The 17881-nt window shown below is 49.0% G+C and overlaps 2 protein-coding genes across 12 annotated transcripts; one reads left to right on the top strand and one right to left on the bottom strand.

Annotated features, from left to right (window-relative positions):
* RNF186 (ring finger protein 186) lies at nucleotides 1–1557 on the bottom strand. The gene has a single exon (XM_065696679.1). The coding sequence runs from the start codon at nucleotides 1533–1535 to the stop codon at nucleotides 636–638; it is 900 nt and encodes a 299-aa protein (XP_065552751.1). The 5' UTR covers nucleotides 1536–1557; the 3' UTR covers nucleotides 1–635.
* Nucleotides 1558–4731: 3174 nt separating this feature from the next.
* On the top strand, nucleotides 4732–16177 carry OTUD3 (OTU deubiquitinase 3). Of its 11 annotated transcripts, none has more exons than XM_065696678.1 (10): nucleotides 4732–5101; nucleotides 6181–6329; nucleotides 8127–8239; nucleotides 10947–11069; nucleotides 12057–12182; nucleotides 12892–12988; nucleotides 13256–13434; nucleotides 13778–13970; nucleotides 15687–15763; nucleotides 15906–16177. In XM_065696678.1, the coding sequence occupies exons 1-8, from the start codon at nucleotides 4926–4928 to the stop codon at nucleotides 13949–13951; spliced, it is 1137 nt and encodes a 378-aa protein (XP_065552750.1). In that variant the 5' UTR covers nucleotides 4732–4925; the 3' UTR covers nucleotides 13952–13970; nucleotides 15687–15763; nucleotides 15906–16177. The 11 variants fall into 11 exon arrangements, with proteins under 11 accessions (XP_065552750.1, XP_065552745.1, XP_065552749.1 ...); XM_065696673.1 differs by having other exon boundaries at nucleotides 15687–15772; XM_065696677.1 differs by having other exon boundaries at nucleotides 4734–5101; nucleotides 13778–14189.
* The last annotated feature ends 1704 nt before the right edge of the window (nucleotides 16178–17881 follow it).

The raw sequence follows: 17881 nt of genomic DNA, 5'->3' as shown, positions 1-17881 counted from the left end.
TTAATGAATACTTTTAAACTTTTAATGGACATATTCCATAAAAAAATATCATGTGTAGTATCTCATAGCAGTTGATCTGGGGGAGCCTCTCCAGGGGCAGTGTCCTACTTGGTGTAAAGAAGAGAGGTGATGCAGGTAACCAGATGAAGGAGTTCAGATGAGAGGAACTGTTTCTGTGCTGAATAACATGGGGAATTTGGATGGTCCTGAGCTTTGAGAGCCTTGCCCTTGGCAAGCTGCAGACTTGCAATTAGGAGTGTTGATTGTGCCTCTTCCTCTCCAATGCAGTGTGCAACTTAAAATGGTATCAACTGACATCCCCTTTTCCTAGTCCCTGTGCCACAAGCACTTGGGCAGTGATGGGGATTCAAGTGATAATGTGTGTTAAAGCCTCTCTCATCCTCTGAGGCTGGGCACCCACTCCCTGAGGTAGCAGTCATTCTTCCCCACACTCTCCCAGGAAAAGGTATATGTGCGTTAAGAGTGGGAAAAACACAGCCCTTGGATTTTCACAGGACATAGTCTCTCAGATTCAGATAATGTTCTGCAGTGCTAATCAGGAGATGACACAAGAACAAAGTGACAAAAGCAAACTGATAAGACAGCTTTGCAGGCAGGACCAGTCCATTGTTGGTTCAGGCTATAGCAGTGATGTGGGTCTCTTTGTGGCAGGAGGTAAGCAAGTCCCTGTTAGACCTCCAGTAGAATTTAGGAGTGCAGCAAAGCACCACAGAGATGACCACCCCTAAAGCAAGCATGAGACAAACCACCCATTTTATCAGCCCAGAGTATATAAAGGGGAGGATGAGGATGGTGAGGATCACCCCCAGCAGCAGGAGCAGCACAAGTCTCTGCACAGCCAACCTGTTGTCTGCTGGAACGCTCTCATCTCTGTAGAGCAAGTCTTGTCTGGTCCGAGTCCAGCTATTGCTGGCTAGCCCTATGGCAGAGACATGCACCTCAGGATGTGAACTGGGGGTTTCCAAGTGCTCCATGATTTCTTCTTTGTTTTGAAGCATGCGAATGAGTCCTCCTGACACATGAGTGGCTTTTCGGCACAGGGGGCAGGTGATCATCCAGGCATTCCCATCTTTCTTGAGGATGAGCTTGAGGCATACTGCGCAGAAGGCATGCTGGCAGTCCAGGAGCTTGGGCACTCTGTACATATCATATTTGTTGAAGCAAACCAGGCAGTCCAGGTCAATAGACGTGGTTGAACACTGGTGGTTCAAACCGTGTCCTTCAGAACAGTTCCTGTTTGTTAGCACAAGAGACACTGCGTTGGGACAGTCTCCTTCCAAAACTGCTGGTTCAGAGGCATCAGGACTGTCCTGCTCCGTGCCTGAAGGTCTCTCCAGTTCTTTAGCACATTCTTCAGTGAATCCCAGGTTCTTCACGTCCTCTGTTTGTGGTCCTGGTCTGCTCATTCCTGCAGCACATTCCACAGCAGGTGCAGGACTCTGTTTTTCAGCCTGTGGTGCTCCAGGAGCTGTGGATCCAAGGTCCTTGTTCAGCTTGTCAGTGAATTTCTCCATGGAGATACACCTTGGTGCAGTTTTTCTCCACTTAGCTGAAGGATCTGCTGAGTTTCTGGCTCCTTTTATGTGTTGCTTTATCCCTGTTGTAGGCATGATTGGCTAGCGACAGCTTTCAGCATGTTGTGCTCCTCCAATATGATGTTTTTATGGGATGGGGAGTAGAGTTAATCAGTAACTTCGTGGCCAAGACATTTTACAAGGGCTGGTAATCTCCCTGAGCAATTCCTGTCCAGAAGCAGACCCTATGGCATTAGCAGGCTGCAGCTTTTCTCACTGTGATAGTCAGACTCTATCATTATTACTAAATGAGTATTTTATGTTGAACGCAGTTTAATTGGTCTTTACGTGCTGCTTTGCTTGCCAGTAGGGGGCTCAGAGGAATGATTTGCTGTTAACACTGGTTGTAGGGCTTTGGTTAGAGAGAGCAGAATGACCAATTCTGAGCTCTCTGGGTAAGAAGCCTGCTCTTGCTTTAGCAACACCCACTGTCCTCGAGCTGTTACTCTGCAGCACAACAGAAAGATTGAGATTATCAGTGTTGAGTGTTGAATGTCTGATTATTACCAACTCTTTTATCTGAGGAGCATCCATGATGGAGCAACACCAGAGGGCTGCAGGTGCAAACCAAAGCATGACGTAGGCTCATGTAGGATCTCACAGGGTGCATGAGAAAGCTGGAAATTAGAAGTAAGGTTCATGTCCTGGTAGGAGAATCTTGACTGGCATTCACAGGACCTCATGTGCTCAGGAATGCCCTGTTGATAGGTGGGTTTGTGAATATTCATCTCATCTGAAACAAATAACGCTGGATCACAATCCCTCAGTCTCTAATTTCTTTCTATCTTTTTATTTTGAGGGGTAAAATGCAGCTGGGTTCTCAGTAAGAATCCTAAGGAAGGAAAGAAGGTAGAAAAGGAAGGATCACTAATACTGAAAAGCTGGAAGAGGTCATCATTCCCGGTAGAAGATACCTCGTACTGTATCTATACCCTCAGATGCACCCAAGCAATCAGGCTAACACTGTGTCTCCACGTACCAGCCGCTCCCCCCAGCAGAGTTGCAGCAGAAAGAAATGGAACAACTGCAATTTAGGAGGGCAAGGCGTTCAGGAAGAGACTAATCTCCTGAACCAGAGATTAGATTAGGGGATGAGGTGAGAAGAGCTTGTTCTCTGCTGAGAAATAGTAGGAGCTTTGTCGTAAGCAAGCTTCATAAAAGTGCTTGGGCGTTCCTGCTGTATTTCTTCTGATGTGTTTGGTGGACTTGTGGGTGACTCCAAATTATTAGGAGCCTGAAGATCATAGAATCCCAGAGTGGTTTGTGTTGGAAGGGACCTTAAAGCTCATCCAGTTCCAACCCCTGCCATGGGCAGGGACCCCTTCCACTGGAGCAGCTTGCTCCAAGCCCCTGTGTCCAACCTGGCCTTGAGCACTGCCAGGGATGGGGCAGCCACAGCTCCTCTGGGCACCCTGTGCCAGCGCCTCAGCACCCTCCCAGGGAAGAGCTTGTGCCTAAGAGCTCATCTCAGTCTCCCCTCGGGCAGGTTAAAGCCATTCCCCTTGGCCTGTCACTACAGGCCCTTGTCCCAAGCCCCTCTCCAGCTTTCCTGCAGCCCCTTTAGGCACTGGAGCTGCTCTCAGGTCTCCCCTTCAGGAGCCTTCTTTTCTCCAGGCTGCCCCAGCCCATCTCTCTCAGCCTGGCTCCAGACCAGAGCTGCTCCAACCCTTGCACCATCTCTGTGGCCTCCTCTGGGCTGGCTCGAGCATGTCCAAGATCTTTCACTTCCAAAAGTGAGACTCGTTTGCAGTGCAGGAATGGCTGGAAGACAGCTGGTGAGCTGCAAGACTCATTTATGTTTAAAACCAGGAGAATTTTCTGTTGGATTTCACATACCTCTTTATTAGTAAATTAAAGCTCTTAGAAGATCTGAGAAAGCAGCAGCCAGACCTGCCACTTCTGCAGTGCTTTAGAAGTTTCAAATGCAGTCTTGTCAATTCCAAAATGGAAATGTCTTAAAAATTACTGATTCTTAATTATTAGAACAGCATGAAACCATCTCACTGATGTTGGGAAGATGGAACAGACACCAAGAGGGGGCAACTGCACTCATGATTGGAGGAGTTTGAAACCAGGTGGGATGAATCCTGTTCTGGGAACTTGGAGCTGTTGGAGACACGTGGTTATTTTGCTACAGACCTCTGTGAGGATGTCTCACTGGAGGGAATGGGAAGCACATTGTGGTTTGGTGAGTCCTCAGGCTTTTAGGGGACCCCAAGGGTGGAAGTGTGATCTTGCTGGGGGCTCAGGAAGCCACTCGGGCTGTGGTTTCGGCACCGCTGTTCCAGCTCTGTGGTCCCTCAAAGGCTCTGCCCTAATTTTGACTCAATTTTGTGCTTGGTGGTCGTGGCATGGTGCAGGTTGCACTGAGCTGCATTGCCTGCAGCCTGTTCATTCAAAATGTGTCATTACTCATTTGCAGTCAGTGTGAGCACTCCTTGTGCTTTCCCGCTCTCAATATGTTTGCCTAAGAAAATGTTTCTAAGGAATGCCGTACGGATTTGTTTATGACAGGAAATGGATATAAGGGAGCAGTTGTGTCATTCCAGAGTAAAACACTTGCTTGCCATATGGCTTGGGGCAATAATACACACAGCATCCGTGCAGATACCGGTGATAGTCCCATGAGCTGCCTTCTGTGTTCAGACTGTTGTGACAACAGGCTCTTCCCAGCAGAGTGAGTCAGGAATAACATCTGGTTCCAGTATGCTCATGGTGGAGGGTGGATTCTCCAGCTGCCCACTGTGGTGGAGCATGAGGATACAGGGAATCCTCCCTAGGTGCTGCACTCTGGTCGAGCCCCGTCTTTGTGCTGTGCCCCTTCTCCAGCCTGGCAGGTTCCTCTTGGAACTGGGGGATCTGGGACACGAGGGCTCTGCATGGGATGTGTGTTACACTGAATTGTTCCAGCTGTCCTGGCCCACCAGCCCTGTTCCTGTGGTGCCACCTCCTGGGTAGGCAACTGTCGCCTTGTCCTTCATCTTCTTTTCCAGTTCCTGTCAGTGTGGTTGGTTGGCATCGAGTGAACACAGTCTGCAGAGACCTCCTGCTCGGGATGGAGAAGACAGTGAAGGTCCCCACGCATGGGTGGATGCAGCGGTGGGATGGAAGCGTGCTGGAGCAGCAGGGAGACGCTCGGGGGGCTGTGGCTGTGGTCCCAAGGGAAGCCCTCTGCTTCCCCTGCCTCAGTTTCCCTCCCGAGCCTAATCCGGCTCCTCCTGGAGGGATCCACCAGGGGGCAGCAGCGCAGAGGGCGGTGCTCTGGCCGCTCGGTGCAGCTCTCAGTAGTGCTGCGGCCACGTGAGGGGTCGTTGGCGCAGGCGCAGTGTGATGTCCCGTAAACCGGCGGCCAAAGCCCGGCTCGCTGTCGGTGGCGCAGCCGGGCGGGAGCGCAGGCCCCGGCAGAGCCCCGCCGGGCCGGGCCCGAGCCCCGCACCGGGCGGGGGCGGCCTCGCACGGCAGCTCTGGGCCCTCGGCCTCAAGCTGCGGGAGGTGCCGGGCGATGGGTGAGCACCCCAGGGCCGGCGGTGCACGGCTGGTGGCAGCCCGTGTCCCTGGCCCTGCGAACGGTCCCCGCGCGGTGGAGCGGGGCCGGGGCTGCACAGGAGTGAGGGCTCCCCCGGTGCACCCCGCGGGTCAGGAGGCTCTGCTGGGGGGTTGTGTCCCCTGGGGCTGCTGGTCGCAGGCCTGACCGCGGGGGCTGGGGCTCTGCTGGCACGCCGAGTGTGCACGGGGAGGTGCAGAAGTATGGGGCAGAAGGGGCATTAGATTTGTCTGCTGAGGGGGTGCTGAACGGGTCATGGGGCTGCCCTTGGCTGCATTGTGTCCTGTGGCTCTGTGCCTGTTTAAGACAGCTGAGCCGTACGCTATTGATCAGTACAGCAAAGAGAGAGGGTCCAGAGGAGGGACACAAAAATGATCCAAGGGATGGAGCACCTCTGCTATGAGGAAGGGCAAAGATCTGGGGTTGTTCAGCCTGGAGAGACTTCAGGAGACCTTACTGCAGCCTTGCAGTTCTTAAAAGGGGGCCCAGTAGGAAAGATGAGGAGAGGGTTTTTAGCAGGGCCTGTTGTGACAGGACGAGGGGTGATGGGTTTAAACTAAAAGAGGGAGGTTGAGGCTGGATGTAAGGAAGACATCCTTTACACTGAGGGTGGTGAAACACTGGCACAGGTTGCCCAGAGATGTGGTGGATGCCTCATCCCTGGAGACATCCAAGGCCAGGCTGGATGTGGTTCTGGACAACCTCATGTAGACAAATATGTCGCTGCTCAGTGCAGCAGGGTTGGGCTGGCTGAGCTTTGAAGGTTCCTTCCACCCAAACTGTTCTGTGACTCTTGCTGACCTTGACTTCTGCTGTTGGAGCTGACATTCATTCAGCACCTTCTGTTCCTATGAGGAGTTCCGCCAGTAGCAGCCAACAAAAGAATAAGTGATAAGTGCTGCTTCACATTCATATCCATGGGCAGAAAGAGCAGCTCTTGTCCTTTAACACCATACTCTCTGCTGCTGGACCAGTCCTTTGTTCAGCAGTGTGCTCCAAGCTGTGTGTTGCACACACCAACTTCTGCTTTCTCTCTTGTAGCAACTGTTTGTTTCGGGCCCTGGGGGACCAGCTCGAAGGGCACTCACGGAACCACCTCCGCCACCGCCAGGAGACAGTGGATTACATGATCCAGCAGCGGGAGGACTTTGAGCCCTTTGTGGAAGATGATGTGCCCTTTGAGAGACACGGTATGGTCTGCACAGGGCACTGATGGAAGGGGTGGTTATGTAATGTGGTTACATCTCACGAGAGTAGCCTCTTACTAAAGAGTTCCTCACCCCACCAGTGGTAGGGCTCCTCATTAGTGTTTAGAATCAGTGAATTTACTTTTGGGCCTGTTATGTTTCTGTAGAAAGATGAGCTGTTAAACATGCGTTAATTGGGGGTGTTGGTCAATGAAAAGCTCCCCATGACCCGGCTTCAGTGAGTGCTTGAGCCCAGAACCCCCCCTGTGCTGGGCTGCACCCCCAGAGTGTGAGCAGCAGCTCAGGGAGGGGATCCTGCCCCTCTGCTGCGCTCTGGGGAGACCCCCCCCTGCAGCCCTGATCCAGCTCTGGGGCGGCAGCACAAGAGGGACGTGGAGCTGCTGGAGCGAGGCCAGAGGAGGCCATGGAGATGCTGCGAGGGCTGGAGCAGCTCTGCTCTGGAGCCAGGCTGAGAGAGCTGGGCTGGGTCAGCCTGGACAAGAGAAGGCTCCTGAAGGGGAGACCTGAGAGCAGCTCCAGTGCTTAAAGGGGCTGCAGGAAACCTGGAGAGGGGCTTGGGACAAGGGCCTGTAGGGACAGGCCAAGGGGAATGGCTTGAACCTGCCCGAGGGGAGACTGAGCTGAGCTCTTAGGCAGAAGCTCTTCCCTGTGAGGGTGCTGAGGTGCTGGCACAGGGTGCCCAGAGAAGCTGTGGCTGCCCCATCCCTGGCAGTGTTCAAGGCCAGGTTGGACACAGGGGCTTGGAGCAAGCTGCTCCAGTGGAAGGGGTCCCTGCCTGTGGCAGGGGGTTGGAACTGGATGAGCTTTAAGGTCCCTTCCAACCCAGACCAGTCTGAGTCCATGAAATTAGTCTTGGAAATTGTTTAAATTTAGGAAAATCTTGGTGAAACAAAGAGAAGCAGAAAAAGCCAAGGAGACAAAACCTGGTGTTTTCACAAGGAACTTGAAAGAAAGGTCTGTCTTTCCTTGAATACTGGTGGGTGTTGAGTGGCTGATTTCACAGAATCACAGAATCCCAAGGGTTGGAAGGGACCTCAAAAGATCATCTAGTCCAACCCCCCTGCAAGAGCAGGGTAACCTACAGTACATCACACAGGAACTTGTCCAGGCGGGCCTTGAATATCTCCAGTGTAGGAGACTCCACAACCCCCCTGGGCAACCTGTTCCAGTGCTCTGTCACTCTTACAGTAAAGAAGTTCTTCCTGATGTTAACGTGGAACTTCCTATGCTCCAGTTTACACCCATTGCCCCTTGTCCTATCACTGGATATCACTGAAAAAAGCCTAGCTCCATCATCCTGACACCTACCCTTTACATATTTGTAAACATTGATGAGGTCACCCCTCAGTCTCTGTGGGTTCCCTTTTCTCCTTGACACTTGATATTTCACAGAGGTATCCCAGGGGAAGTTCCAAAGCAGAGACAAACCCAGCCTTTGTTCTAACAGCTTCGAGGATGTGCCAATTCTCATGCAGGTAATGCATGAAAGCACTTGGTTACTTAGCATGTGGCTGTCTTCCTTCCGCACCACCACAGAGCTGATGGCCTTGCATAATCTAAGGGTTTACTGTGGGTTTTGGAGGTTTCTGTGTCCAGTTAAGACACATTAGCTTCAGTTGCTGCCAAATTCTTGCCTCAGAAGTCAGTGCTTCCCAGCTAGGATTTCCTTTCCAGAATTTCCTGGGCTTGTGTTGAAATTTCATTCCTCACTATCCCTCCAGTGCTTTTGGAAGTGTCAGAAAAGAGGTTTCCAACTCTTCTGAATGTTTTTTCCTCTAGTTTCCAATCTGGCAAAGCCTGGTACCTTTGCTGGCAATGATGCTATTGTGGCCTTTGCAAGGAACAATCAAATGAACGTGGTTATTCATCAGCTCAACGCCCCGCTCTGGCAGGTGAGAAACCAAACTTCTCTATTTTGGCCTAATTTTTAGCTGATGACTAAATAGTGTTAAAACTTCTTGATTTATTAAAAGAGAGCAGTCAGTAGCTGTGCTTAGCTGGGCAGGGTGTAGAGCTGAGCTTGATTTTTCAGTCTTGGGCGGGGAAAACACTCCAGGTTCTCAGAGGGAATGAAAGACAGTAGTGAATGCATGAAAGGCAAGTATGTGGTGACAGAGCAGTTTGTTTAATTTGGTTTTAAGCTACTGGCTTCAGTGGCTACTGGCTTCTGCCTCCTTAAGATCAGACTATGTATGACATGACTTTTCTGACAGGAATTTGAGCCAGGCTTAAGGAAGCCTCTGTACAGTAAGGTTCAGGAATAGGGAAGTGGAGGTATTGCAGAGCAGTCCTTGCACGGTCCATCAGTTCTGCATGAGGTTTAGAATGAGGAGGTTTCTGACAGGTTCTGGGCTGGGCAGAAGAGGGGAGATGTTTTAAAGCCTTCAGTCAGTGTTTAATCAGCTTCTGGAAGGGACTGTGCAGTGGGGTTTCCTATGACAGAGGCACTGGAACAAGTGATCCACCAGATCCTTCCTGTTCCCCTTTTGTTGCTTTATGTGTGGAATGGGTCCATGCTCTCACTGCCTGTTCCCTGAGCAAGTGAGAACCTGTTTGCAAGTCAGGATTGTGTCTGGCCCCAAATTACAGACAGAACCAAAACAGTACATAGATTACACACAGCAATAAAGATAAAAGACCAGAGGGAAGCTCTCAGTGGTGTCTTAAATACGTCTGAAAGTGTCAGGTGGGTTCCAGAGCCCAAATGAGTTTAAGCTCTTATTTCTGTGGTAGCCATGGTCAGTAAGACAGATAAATAATACTCAACTGCTTGACCTGTGAGTGTTTGGAGGTGTTGACCCTGCAGGAGAGTTCCTGGGGCTGCAGCTCGTGTTCTGTTACTGCTCTGAACTGGACACTCAACTCAGTGTACTTAAATCTTATCATTATTTTTCCATGTCCTCTTGCATAACTTAAACTCTTTCTTCCCCTCCCCATTCATTGACCTTTCCAGGGCTGGAAATACAGAGTTTGTGATGAGGTTCTGTTTTACCTGAGCGTAGTCTTGCAGTGAAGGGTTGTCTTAGGCTCTTGAGAATGGTGTAGGTGGAGAGCTGTTAGTAGCTGGAACATAGAGTCTCCTACCTACACAGAGGATATATCAGGACATCACGAGGTGGTGATGGTGTTAGCAAGTTGCTAGACTTGACTAACCCAGGCCACCCTTTTCTCTTCATTTTCTATACTTTGACATTTTCTTCCCTTTCTCTCTGCTGTGGAGCCCCAGCAAAACTTTAGAAAGATGAGATTCCAAAGAGAGCATTTCCAGACAGGCAGCTCAGGAAGATGCTTAAAGCAGATGCTGTGAATATATTCATTGGTCCCAACTTTAAAGCAGATGGTGAGGTATCCTTTAATTTTAAGAGAATTGTTTGTATCCACCACAGCAGAGCTGGAATATTCAGGGCTTCCAGCTGTTTGTCAGGCCTTGACCTGACCAGAAGCTCATAGGGGGTGGCATCTCCACATGGACTTTGTAGGGCTTTAAACACCCTTTACGTCTTCTGATAGTGACTGTAAATGCAGAGCTTAAGGTCAGCTTGGACATACAGGTTATTTTATTGGCTTTTGGGATAATTCTCTACCTTCTTTCAGTGCTTGTTCCTTTTTTTCTCTGCAGCTATCTTTTACTTACAGTTTCAGTGTGTTGTGGAAAGAGGCTTCACTGCTGAGAGCAAAATTAGCTGATTTTCAGGATAATCTTGCAAGAGCTTTGCGATGATTTTAGATACCTGTTTAGGCTCTGGCAGAGGAAAGATGTTGAGAATAAATCTTAACTGAGTTCCAACCTGTTGAATAACTTCATAGGATAAAAGGCAGGAGGGAAGTCTTAAGTATTGAGTTGGAACTTAAAGGTGAGCAAGTGTAAACCAGGTGAATGGATAGTGTCTGTTGTGCAGTCTGAAGTTGTTAGTGCAGCACAAATTCTGAAAGGCAACTTGGTGTGTGCTCTGTAAGGGGGATGAGCTGATTGCCCTAAAGCAAGCGTGTCTTGTCGTTTGCTTGCTGCCATCTTCTCCAGAGAGCTGTCAGATCTTTGAACTCCTGACAGGAAAGCAGAGGAGATCTGCAAACCCAGTGGAATTTTCCGCGTTCCTTGCAGCAGTTGGAACACTCTGTAGCTCTTAGCTGCTGGTTTGAGACATGACAATCAGGGTAGGAATTATTCTTGCACCAGTACAGATGATAGAACAGGAATTCTTTGCAGAAGCTGTTGCACTTGGTGCTGATGAAAAGGGAAATGATGTTAGACACTCAATGCGAGCTGTCACTGAAACATGACCAGAAAACTCATGTGGAAAGTGTGGAAACTACTTTTGAGCTTTCCATTGAACTGTTCTCACACCGTTTGGTTTGTTATGATGTAACTGACCCAACGTTGTGTATATGGCTTCAAACGTCAGCCTTGAGCCTCTGTGCTCCTGGAGGCACATCTGGGTTATTAGACCAGCTCTTCTTGTTTATAGATGCTTCAGTAGCTCTCTTTTGCTGCCATCACACTGTTTATCCTTTGCTTCAGAAAATGAGTACTTTGCCAAATGTGATGCTTAAGTTGATCCCAAATCCTTGTTTGATTTGCAACTGCTTTCCTTTCTTTAGATTCGTGGTACAGACAAAAGCAATGCAAGAGAACTGCACATTGCGTATCGTGACGGAGAGCACTATGACAGTGTGAGGAGGATCAATGATGATTCTGAAGCTCCAGCGTATCTTCAGATGGAGGTTGGTTATGACAGAATGACCCAAGTCAGCAGAGGGTGATAAATAAAACTGTTTCCAGTTGATTTCCTTTCTTGTTTGCATTGAGATTGTGAAATGAGTTTGGTACCTGTGCTGAGCTGGAGACAGAAGAGCCTCTCAGGCTGTTGTTGCTAGAGGTGCCTGCTCTCCTGAGACAGGCTGTGAAGTGTTTCAGTTACAGGGCTGGAAATCCTGGATCTGGTCCTCTGATGTGGCTGTAGGTGTCTTGAAGCAGCTTCACATAGATTACACACTCATGCACCTCAAATGCAAAAACAAAGGGAAGGAAGAAGAAGGCTGGAAATCATAGAATCCATAGAACCATAGAATGGTTTGGGTTAAAGGGAGCTTAAAGCTCATCCAGCTCCAACCCCTGCCACACCTTCCCCTGGAGCAGCTTGCTCCAAGCCCCTGTGTCCAACCTGGCCTTGAGCACTGCCAGGGATGGGGCAGCCACAGCTTCTCTGGGCACCCTGTGCCAGCGCCTCAGCACCCTCACAGGGAAGAGCTTCTGCCTAAGAGCTCAGCTCAGTCTCTCCTCTGCGGGTTAAAGCCATTCCCCTTTTCCTGCCCCTGCAGGCTCTTGTCCAAAGCCCCTCTCCAGATTTCCTGTCGTCTCTTCAGGCCCTGGAGCTGCTCTAAGGTCTCCCCTTCAGGAGCCTTCTCTTCTCCAGGCTGAGATGTTCTCTGCACATTATTTTGGGGTATCGTAATAAAATCAATATGTCATTTAAAGAGCCAGTGATTGTTTTGTAGTAGCCATGATCCTGTAGTACCTGAGAGCTTGCTCAGTGTGAAATGGTGTCAGTGACAGTGGAAGTCACAGTTTCCAAGATACTTTGTCCCAGGATATATCTGAGAAAAGTGTTCCATAATGATTAAAACTATTCTGATGTCAGCTGTTTTATTTCACTGCATATAATGAAATTGCTGTATGTTTGTGTGATCTTGGCTTTGCTTTTCTTGCAGTTGCTTTGCAAAAATGATTCAGGTACAAAGAAGGAAGAGAAGCCACAGAAGGAGGACTCCAAAGATGAGATTGAAGTTGAGATGGAAGATGCTGTGCAAGAAGTGTGTAATGCAACTGGATGTTCAGTAAGTAGTGACAGTCTTTTTGTGCTTAGTGTTCAAACCTTCTTGATGAGATGCTACAAAGTACTCCTCTTTGGACAGTTTAAGTACCACAGCCATAAATCAAGATGCATTTCATCCTGGACTCAGCCCTTAAATGCAGATGGAATACGTGCTCTGTGTGGATAGCCTATCATTTTGGGTGGTTTGTCTACAGTCTCTCAGAAAACTCACTTTGAAACAAGTTCTGTAAGATTTGAAATCCTTGTAGCCTTCCAGTGTCTGAAGGCGGCTACAAGGATGCTGGAGGGGGACTCTTCATCAGGGACTGTCTTATCAGGACAAGGGGTGATGGGTTAAAACTGAAACAGGGGAAGTTCAGGTTGGAGATGAGGCAGAAGCTCTTCTATGATTCTGTGAAATCCTCTGAGGATGTCTGCAGTTGAATATACCAATGACACAATGATCCTTGGATCTTGGCCTATGTTCCTGCACGTTGCTGCTTGCATTGTGTGAACGCGTAGAACAGACAAGGCCAAGAGTGAAATGGTTACACTGAAACTGATGTCTTCAGGATTTTAATATTCCCCCCCGACCTCTTTCAGGAATGGAATACAGGGTAGTTGAAAGGCCAGAAAAGCAGAGAGCAGCCCTCTCGGTGCAGATGGTTGTTAAATGAATGTAGGTCAGTGATTTGAACTCTCTTCAGCTTTAATCTTTCTCTTGTGGACAGGACATTGACTTAGTAAGCCAGGTTCTGGAAGTGGAAGACTACAATGTAGAATCTGCCATCTTTGCCATCCTTCAAATGAATGAAGTGAAGAGAATCAGTAAGTACATGGAGTCTGTCACCTGGTACTTCAGAGGAACACTGTCTGATGTCAGTGTTCACTGTCAACAGCAGTTCAACAGGGACAGCAACAGCTGAAGCTTGCTCTTGGCTGTGCTGCTGCCTCAGCCTTCCAGTGCTCAGGAAGGTTGTTAGTGAGGGCGGGTTCAGTCCAGCTCCCAAAGCCACCCCTCTTCCAGAAATCCCAGAGAAAGGAATTGGCTGACAGGAAGACAGCCTCTGAGTAGAACGTGTCTGTTGTTGGTAGGTACTGAGGAGCAGCATGATCCCCAGAGTACATCTCAGGAAGTGCACAGCAGAACTCTGGGGGAAGAAAACGGAACTGGTTCGAGAATCTTTGGAAATCAGAGCTTGCATCAAGGTGAAAGAGAAAACAAGGGACAGCCTAGATCCTACAAAGAGAACCGAGCTAGCAGAAACCCAAAGGTATGTGAAGGGTGGTTTGCCAGGGGTTTGCACACCCTTTAACGATTAGGGGAATGCTTTGGGTTACTTAATCAGCAGCTCTCTTTCCTTTGAATTAAAACCAGCCTCTGTTTACTGGATTTTGTTGCTGCTACAGCTGAGACTTCTCTGATCCAAACATTTAATAGAGACATGTGTTGCTTTCCCCAAAATGCCGCAAGATAAAGCCCTGATAAGTAGTCTGGAATAAACGTTCCCTGGCAGCTGCATTGCTGTGTGCTTATCTCCTTTCCAGTGTATTACTTTCCCCTAGTGAACAGAAACTGTGTGTTTTCAACTTTGTGCTTTCATCCTTCCCTTTCAGGCATCTAAAAAGCAAAAGAAGGAGCAGAGACTGGAGAAGAAGAAGAGGCAGGAAGAGAGGCACCGACAAAAGGTCTTGGGCAACAAAAGTAACTGTCCAGCTAGTGGCAGGAGAGACACGGACTCAACGAACCATGTCACCTTGGTGAAGGCCATAGGAGCTCTAAACTTATGACTGTGTTCCGAGTGCTGTGGTGAGAAAAGCAAATAAAGCTGAGGAAGATAATCTGCCCTCAAGCAGATTTCCGAGAACTCCTTGTTATCTGTTGCTGCGGAGATCTCTAAGCACACATGAACTTCCTGTTTCCTCGGTTGTGGGGCAGTAATTCTGCATCAACCTGTGTGTGAGAAGAGTTGTTTGAACTTAACAAAAAAGTAGAAACTTGGGTGTATGATTCTGGAGGTAGATGGAGGTGAGAACCATTTCTTCACCCAGCAGTGTCAGGTTTGCTCTGACACCTCTTGATGTGCTGAGATGATTTAGATTTAATGTAACTTTCCACTTGGGTTACACTTGGAGGAGCTTTATTTAATCTTGCTGTCAGGGAAAGCTTAACAATTCTCAACTCAGGGGTTTGGTTTCTCTTCCTGTTTAAATAAAGCAAAGAGAATCCTAGAATCCTTTCCAAACCGAAGTGTGTCAGCCAGCACTATGTCAACCATGACATTCCTCTTTTCTTTCCCATGCAAGAATGCAGGGATGAGTTTTACTTTAATTAGAACTGCTTGTGTTGCATAGGCTGTTGGAGAAGCGATTAGTGTGTGAAGGGAGAATGGGATTGCTGCATCCAGTTTGAGATGAGCTCAGTAAGGCAGTAATACCAATGAACTCCTGAGACCACAGAGCCAGTTCACCCCTGGTGAGGTTGTAAAACACAAGATGAGCAGTCATGAGATTCCTGTTGAGTGTTATTACTTGGACATCAGGAATCTCATTTCCTTTGCCATACTCTGGAGCATTTGGGCTACTCCAGAGCTTTAATCCAAGCCAGGAACTTGATAGTTGTTAGTCTACACATGGAGTTAATGTAGCCAAAGGCCTGGGAACAGGGTTCCAAAGCAGCAGTGCTCACTGGGAACTCTGCCTACTTCGCTCTTCATAAATCAAGCTTTTTCCAGGGTAGGATGTTTTCATCTTAAACTCCTCTTTCTTAAGTTCACTGAGCTCCATAGAATGTACAGCCTGAATCCTGTGATACCTTCCACCATAGGATTGTGAATATGGGCTGAAGAGTGAGGACTGTGGGACTTGACCCTCGATTTATGGCTTGTGGTATTTCAGCTTCACTCTGGATTTTAGGCTTAGCGTCAAACGCTAAGCTTGAAGGAAGCACAACAGATAAGAGGAGACACCTCATCAGCCAGGGCAAAGATTAGATACATCTTTCTGAAAGTAAGGAATGCTGCTTTTGACAAAATTCCATGTATTGTTTCCAAATCAGCACAGAAATACAAATGTTTTTTCTGGTTGAACTGCCAAGATCTGAGCTAGTACTTCTTCATATGCTCTGCTACTGTTTATTCAGAGCAGTTGGAGAACAGAAAGGAAGGAGCTGTAAGTACTGGGGGTGTAGGAGAACAGGCTTTAATGCTGGTGAAGAAGTTCCTTTGGTTCCTGTAATGAGCTTGGTGGAAATAAAAAGTAATACAAAGCAGCTCTTCTGCATTATGGTGGGACATAGTGTCTGGTAAGTGAAGCAGTGGGTTACATGCTGCTCAGAGTGCCTGTGGTGGGCATGGGGGAAGTCTAGTATTCCATAGGTGGGAAGAGCATGGATGAGCCTTGAATTCACAGTACTGTTCTTACTCTGAAAATGACTTAGGTGAAATCTGTTTCTTGCCAGCCTTAGCCTGTTGTTAGCACTGTTGCTTCCTGGCATTCGTGTTCTCTAAGACAGTCACTTTTACAGTAATGGAACCACAAGTCATGGCTTGAAGGGAGAAAGCACGAGTCACTTCACCGGGGTGAGGAGCTGAGGACAGCCAGGTAATGGAGGTGAGCATGTCACCTTTGTCTTGTCCAGCTGTGTTTTGCTTTGCAGGTGGGTTCTGCAAGTCTGAAAAGGTAAGAATGTGCAGTTGTAGTAAGTTTGATCTTAATGAATTGCTTTTTTGTCTTCCTGGGGCAGAGCTGATAAAAGGATTATTGTTGCTTGGAGCCTGAAGAGCCATGAGGGGAGTTATGCTGCAGCCAGCAGGAAGAAAGCTGAGCTTTCCAGTGTACGAAGGGACCTGCAAAACTCACCATGCCCAGGATAAACGGATGAGCCTGCAAGAGCAACACCTCTTACATGGCAAAGAGAGAGATGCTGACCTTCAGCTCAGGGACACCTGGAACCAAATATGTGGCTGAAAATGCTTTCATTTCCAAGTGTAATATGATTAAAATATTTTTTTTCAAGCAGTGGTCTCCTCAGTCTTGTTAGAGCAGTCCCATTCTCTTTGCAGAATAACTTTGTACCTGCACAGATTCTCTATTCAAAGATGTTAACGCTTCCATCCCGTCTGGTTTCTGTCTTTCCTTAAGAGGTTGAAATTTCCCTCTGCCCTTTTGACATGTGTTTTTTCTAGGGAATACTTATGCAATGTTCCTCAGGGATTTTGTGCTTTGTAAACAGGTCCTAGATTTTCCTTGCAGGAGGAAGGGAGGCGAGGAACAAGAGAAGAGAAACATCCTGATTCATAACCCGTGTTTACTCTTTGGTGGAGCTGTGCTTCGGAACATGCCGTCATAGGACAGGCAGCACTGCGTGTTCCCTGGGTGTTCGAGCGTTGCTGTTGGTTCCCAGCTGCTGCATGACATCTTTGAGGGTCACGGGTGGGCAGAGGGCCAGGCGTGTGCTCAGTGCTGCTGGAGCTGCGGTGTCACGGGCAGCCTCGTGAAGGTGAGCTGCAGGACAGCAAAAAGCTGCTTTGCCTGCATCCCACCCAGCACCATCCTCCTTGGAGGGCTATGGAGATGCTGCGGGGGCTGGAGCAGCTCTGCTCTGGAGCCAGGCTGAGAGAGCTGGGCTGGGGCAGCCTGGACAAGAGAAGGCTCCTGAAGGGGAGACCTGAGAGCAGCTCCAGTGCCTAAAGGGGCTGCAGGAAACCTGGAGAGGGGCTTGGGACAAGGGCCTGTAGGGACAGGCCAAGGGGAATGGCTTTAACCTGCCCGAGGGGAGACGGAGATGAGCTCTTAGGCAGAATTCCTTCCCCGGAGGGTGCTGAGGCATTGGAACAGGCTGTCCAGGGCAGGGCTGGAGTCACCGTCCCTGGGAGTGTTCACACCCTGTGCAGACGAGGCCCCAGTGCCATGGGTTAGTGCTGGGAACAGCTGGAGTTGGTGATCTTGAAGGTATTTTCCAACCCGGTTGATTCCATGACCTCCCTCCTCATCCCAAAGTCCTTGATGGAACCAGAAAATGAGGTAAAAGGAGAACTGGATGCTTTGGAGTTACAAAGACACCATGTTTACCGTAGGAAGCATGAGAAAAGGGTAGGGATGCAGCTCATGATGCAGTGGGATCAGGTTAGCAGCATCTGCTGGGGTAAAAAACAAAACACCATTAAATCACCTTTGTTTGAGGACCCCCAGCTCTACAGAGCACCTCTCTGAGGTGGCATTAAAGCCCAGGTGCCTCCCTGGCTCGTTAGTGCTAATTGGGGATCATATAAAGCAGTGCTGAGGATGAGGTGGCTGCAGTATCCCAGCCTGGGCAGAGCCCAATGAGGATCTGCTGGAGATGCAGGGAAAGCCAAGCCCCCCATAGCCCCCCATCTGCTCCTCCATGGCCTCAGTGAGTGTTCATTACCCAAATACTCGTTAGGAGCTGGTTTGGGGCTGTGTTGTGGCCGAGTGGGGCTGGGTTTGGAGCTGGTTTAGGGCTTGTTTGGGGCTGGGTTTGGAGCTGGTTTAGGGCTTGTTTGGGGCTGGGTTTGGAGCTGGTTTAGGGCTGGTTTGGGGCTGGTTTAGGGCTTGTTTGGGGCTGGTTTAGGGCTTGTTTGGGGCTGGTTTGGTGCTGGGTTTGGAGCTGGGTTTGGAGCTGGTTTGGGAGCTGGGTTTGGAGCTGGGTTTGGAGCTGGGTTGGAGCTGGGTTTGGAGCTGGGTTGGAGCTGGGTTTGG

This window comes from Lathamus discolor, chromosome 16 (genome assembly GCF_037157495.1).
Source record: "Lathamus discolor isolate bLatDis1 chromosome 16, bLatDis1.hap1, whole genome shotgun sequence".
Taxonomy (NCBI): Eukaryota; Metazoa; Chordata; class Aves; order Psittaciformes; family Psittacidae; genus Lathamus; species Lathamus discolor.
Note: the sequence above shows the minus strand (reverse complement) of the source record. Positions and strands in the feature narration are given on the sequence as shown.